The sequence below is a fragment of the Brassica oleracea genome, chromosome C5 (assembly GCF_000695525.1).
Source record: "Brassica oleracea var. oleracea cultivar TO1000 chromosome C5, BOL, whole genome shotgun sequence".
In the NCBI taxonomy this organism is placed as follows: Eukaryota; Viridiplantae; Streptophyta; class Magnoliopsida; order Brassicales; family Brassicaceae; genus Brassica; species Brassica oleracea.
In genome coordinates this window covers 45,952,149-45,957,661 of record NC_027752.1, presented here as the reverse complement: position 1 = coordinate 45,957,661, position 5,513 = coordinate 45,952,149, and the positions used below count along the sequence as shown (strand labels likewise).

The window sequence follows — 5,513 nt, the reverse complement described above, 5'->3', positions numbered from 1 at the left end:
ACCAGTATTTTTCTCAACATTTAAAACAATGGAGAAGATCATATCAATGAAGTTTGCCTTTGTTATTATCTTCTTAGTTGTTACATCCGGTAAATTTCGTATTTCATATGTAACATACAATTTAAAACACACAAGTTTTTATTTATAATAACAATAATACTGGTTGGTTTTCTAGTGATGAGTATTGAGGCAACAAGGTTATTATCCGAAGAAGCTCTTCAAACTATGTTGCAGGGTGAATCTTTGCCGCATGGTGAAGAAAAGTTCCATTTTGGTCGTCACTGTCCAAAAGGGTGTCATGTGGAATGTAATCCCGATCCTTTTGTTGTAAGATGTGGTTGTGTGTGTAACCATTAATCTGATCCCTTTTAATCGATCTGTATAAATAAAAATATGTATTTTTCTTTTATAATTATATCAATAAACGACTTGGCCAGTTATGTGATTGTGTAATGATTTCTGTCCTGATTTTTTTATGAATTTAAGATGGGCAATGGATCTATGTGGTAAAAAAACAGCTTACAATATCCAAAGCTCTCCGAAAAAAAAAAATATGGTCAGATGGGGTCAGGTTTCAAATTGTCAGACAAGAAGTTTCTATCAATTTGGGCAGCTTCTTGTCTTCTTCTTAAGGGTTCGAATATTACTTTATCAAGGCTCTTGTTGCAGCTTCGGTTATTTTTATTTCTTTAATCCTCGACCACAATGTTTAGTTGCATTTCTATATATAAAAGATTTTTAGTTCCCTGTAAAAAAGTCAAGAAGAGTTTAGTGCACATCACATGAACAAGTCTGAAAAACATTGTTGGGTTGTGTTTGATTCCATCGTTCGTTACACACAACTGGGATTTACACAGAAGTTTATATCCTCGAACAAATTTTTCTGGAAGAACAATGAAAAACTGTTAATCTTCGTACAGTAGGTAACACTAATGTTTTTACCAAAAAAAAAGAAACACTCTAATGTAGAGCTGATATACTCCTAACACAGTCTTTGTATATCTACTGGATTTTACTTTTTCTTTTTATTCTTGGTTTCCTGTGATGATGATGGTTCATGTTTTCTTAGTGCCTTAGTGGTTCATACACTTCTAAGCCAGTGTGGGTTTTAGCTGAATGTTTACAGCTTTCAAACTCTTTTTCATGAGAATTTGCTAAATGTGTCTCTGATGATAAGTTCCATGTCGGTCCTTACCCACATTACAACTGACTGTAGATGGATACTAAATCATGCAAATATGGTATAACTGCGATTCTTGACCCAAACTATGACATCTGTTTTACCAAAAAAAACTATGACATCTGCAAGGTTGAATCTATTTTTATTTTGGTAAACTCTTAAATTATTATGCCAATTTTTAATTTGTGAAATTACAAGGATAACTTACATTGAAGTAGTGTGAAAATTTAAACTAAACATCATAGCCCAAGATGAAAATGAAACAAACCTGTAGTAATAGCAGAAGAAAGTCGGAAAGGCAGCTAAGCAACGAGACAAGTTTGGACCAATGAATCTGTATATATTTGTTGTGAAAAAATGAATCTTTATATATATTTACAGCATAAAAATATCGCAGTGAAGTTAAACCTCTCAACTGGCTATCTTTGTAATATAAATATAAATTAATTATTAGTATGTATATAATTTATATAACATAAACCATATATATTGTATAGTTCTTTTTATTGACATTAAAATCCACCTTTAGCTTTTTAAAAAAAAAAATCTAAATATATTGATGTTAGATCATTATAATTTTAAAATGCAATAGCATTTATGGTATATATTTTCTATAAACTAAATGGTTGATTTTGAACACCATAAAATTTATATCTATAAAATTAATCAATATATATACCATAAAATAAAATATTATCTTATTTTTACATAAAACCAAATTGTAAATTATATAAATCTAAAAATATTTTAATAAATTAATAAATTAGCAAAATCCAAATATTATTGATTTATAGAGGTTTTACTGTATGTAGGGTTTTTTGGTCCTAATGTAATTAAAGCCATAATTTGGTCTTATGGAGTTTTTAATTAAATTTACAAAAGAAATCAATTTAGTCTTTATGTATATTTATGAAATTTCCATAATTTGATAAGAAAGTTGAATAAATCAAATACCATTTTCATCCTATAAAATGGCTCTCACTACATTGATCAGATACCAGTATTTTTCTCAACATCTAAAACAATGGAGAAGATCATATCAATGAAGTTTGCCGTTGTTATCTTCTTAGTTGTTACATCCGGTAAGTTTTGTACTTCATATGTAACATAAAATTGCAACACACAAGCTTTTATATATAACAACAGAAATACTGGTTTGGTTTTTTAGTGATGAGTATTGAGGCAACAAGGTTATTACCCGAAGAAACTCTTGAAACTATGTTGCAGAGTGAATCTTTGCCGCACGGTGAGGAAAAAATCCACTGCCAAAAAGGGTGTCATGTAGAATGTTTTCCTGATCCTTTTATTGCAAGATGTTCTTGTGTGTGCAAACATTAATCTGATCTTTTTTAGTCGATAATCACATATAAGAATATCGGTTTCTTTCTTATAATTATATCAATAAACGACTTGGCCAGTTATGTTATTGTGTAATGATTTATGTCCAGTTTTTTTATGAATTTAAGATGGTCAATGGATCTGTGTGGTAAAAAAAAACAGCTTATAAAATATTCATAGCTCTCCAGAAAAAAATATGGTCAGATGGAGTCAGGTTTCAAGTTGTCAGACAAGAAGTTTCTATCAATTTGGGCAGCTTCGGTTATTTTTATTTCTTTAATCCTCGACCACTATGTTTAGTTACATTTCTACAAAAGGGTTGTTAGTTCTCTGTAGAAAAAGCCAGAAGAGTTTAGTGCACATCACATGAACAAGTCTGAAAAACATTTTTGGGTTGTGTTTGATTCCATCGTTCGTTACACACAACTGGGATTTACACACAAGTTTATATCCTCTTGAACAAATCTTTCTAAAAGAACATGAAAAACTGTTGATTTTTTTACAGGAAGAAACACTCTAATGTAGAGCTAATATTCTCTTAGCACAGTCCTTGTATTCTTCCTGGATTTACTTTTTCTTTTTATTCTTGGTTTCTTGTGATGATGGTTCATGTTTTCTTAGTGGTTCATAACATTTCTAAGCCATTGTGGGTTTTAGCTGAATGTTTACACCTTTTAACTCTTTTTCATGAGCAATTTGCTAAATGTGTCTTTGATGATAAGTTCCATGTCGGTCCTTTTCCACCTTACAACTATATGGTTAATGAATTTGGTTTGAGAGATTTTGGATGGATACTATAAATCATGCAAATATGGTATAACTGTGATTCTGGACCCAAACTAAATGACTTATGCAAGATTGAATCTGTATATATATTTTTGGTAAAGTGTTGAATTATTATGTCAGTTTCTAATCTGTGACAGAAATTACAAAGATAATTTATATCATAGTGCGAAATTTTAAATTAAACATCAAACCCTAAGATGACAATGAAACAAACCTGTAGTAAGAGCGGAACAAAGTCGAAAAGGCAGCTAAGCAATGTCTTCGGACCAACGAATCTGTATATATTTTAAGCATAAAAATATTGCAATGAAGTTAACTGGTTATAAGACCACCTCCATCGGTAGCATCTAGAGGAGGTCCTGATATATTAAAGAGAAAAAATTAAATTAAAAATGAATTTATTAAGCTGAACCGCTCCTTAATTGAGTGATTATAGGAGTGATAAAGAACTCCTACGTGGCATATTCGTATTGGTTGATTTTTTTTTCTACGAAAGGAAAAAACGTGTGGCCTTTTCTCTCTATTGTTGTCTCGGCGGTGCTCTCTTCTCATCTTCGATGTCATCGAAGAATCAGAGATGCTTTTCTGATGAAATCTCCAAAGCTGGATGATGGCTCGGTCTCTCCGTCTCTCCTCTTCGTGATTTAACGCCGGCGACGACAAAGAGGAGACAGCAGTGGAGTAACGCGCCGAATCCGATACCAACGATGTCCCAGCCCCAGAATCCGATACCGACGACGTCGTGGCTCCTCGTATTGTCCATCCTCAAGTTCCTCTCGATCAGCGACTCCAAGCTCTGCAAGTCCTTAGCCAACTCGCTGTGACTCCTCACCATCTCCTCCATCGATTTTATCGGCACCGAGTCGCTGATCTTCCACCGGTGCCTTCGATATCCGTCTGTCTCTTCCAACATAGAGGTAGTGACTCTCGGAACCGATTGATTCAACTCGACAACTCCTCTGACAACTTTGAGGTTTATGGTTGTCGAATCCGATGATTTTGGTGTTGTAATTAACCAAGTGTGAGGAAGGCTAACACTGAAGAAGCAGAAGGGAAGGTGTGTGTGGACCTTGAGAACATGTGGGACATGAGGCAAAAGGACTTTGCATTGAGAGAGAAGGTTAACAATCAAAATTGCTTCAGATGCTACTTGGCAAGACTGAGCCATTAACTGAACCAGAGCAAGCTTTGAAAAACAAGCTGATCAATGATCTGTTGGTTTGAGGGCGTGTATGATGTTGTTTCTGATCGATCTTGTACGGTATTGTGTCTGAGTTTGTATTGAGTTGTGTCTGAGTTTCTATGATGTTGTCTCTAAGTTTGTATGATATTGTTTCTGATATTGTCGAGTCTGTGATATGCATGTCGAGTCTGTATGATATTGTGTCTCATATTATGTCTGAGTTTGAGTTCTCGAGTCTGTATAATATTGGGTTTCAATGTATAATATTGGTTTCTATTTTATGATATTGAATTTCAATGTATAATATTGAGTTTCAGTTCTCGTGACACAAACAACAAAAGAAATAAAGTGAGTGGCATGTGACGTTTGTTGTGTAACTGATCTATACATATGAATTTTGCAGGTTGATGGTTGAGAGAGATGCATGTGACACAAGCAAACAAGAAAAGGAAAAGAAACAGCAGGGAAGCATGTGACACAAAGCAATGGCTTTTTGGAAAAGAATTGCTACATATTTTGGGGCAAGTCCACAGGTTGCTGGTTTGCAGAAGAGAGACTCAACTGGCTGTAAATCGAGGTGGGGGAAGCTTAATGAGGGCGTGTGCAAGTTTGTAGGGTGCTATGATGCAGCAACTAAACAAAAATCTAGTGGGCAAAGTGAGGATGATGTTTTAAAGCTGGCTCATCAGATATTCTTCAATGATTACAAGAGCAAGTTCACACTTGAGCATGCTTGGTTGGAGCAGAGTCATGATCAAAAATGGTGTGGAGGTCTGGCGAGTAAAAATGGTGTGTCATCTAAGAGAAGAAAGGTTGATAACCAAACAGGACAGTCATCAACGTCAGTTCCATGTAGCCTTGGAGAAGAGGACGCAAATGGTGTGGAGGTCCGGCCTGCGGGTGTCAAAGCTGCAAAGAGACTAAGTAAAGCGGCTGTGAGGAAGGCTAACACTGAAGAAGCAGAAGGGAAGGTGTGTGTGGACCTTGAGAACATGTGGGACATGAGGCAAAAGGACTTTGCATTGA

At 34.7% G+C, this 5,513-nt stretch overlaps 1 protein-coding gene and 1 long non-coding RNA gene across 2 annotated transcripts; both read left to right on the top strand.

Moving 5' to 3' along the window:
- Window positions 1-440, top strand: LOC106293652. Its single transcript, XR_001260572.1, has 2 exons — window positions 1-89; window positions 176-440. It is a non-coding gene; the product is annotated as an uncharacterized LOC106293652 (long non-coding RNA).
- Window positions 441-4,959: 4,519 nt separating this feature from the next.
- On the top strand, window positions 4,960-5,513 carry LOC106293650 (glutathione S-transferase T3-like; the record flags this gene model as incomplete). Its single annotated transcript, XM_013729321.1, is given in 1 exon segment — window positions 4,960-5,513. A coding segment is annotated over 1 exon segment (541 nt), but the record flags the coding sequence as incomplete, so codon positions are not given.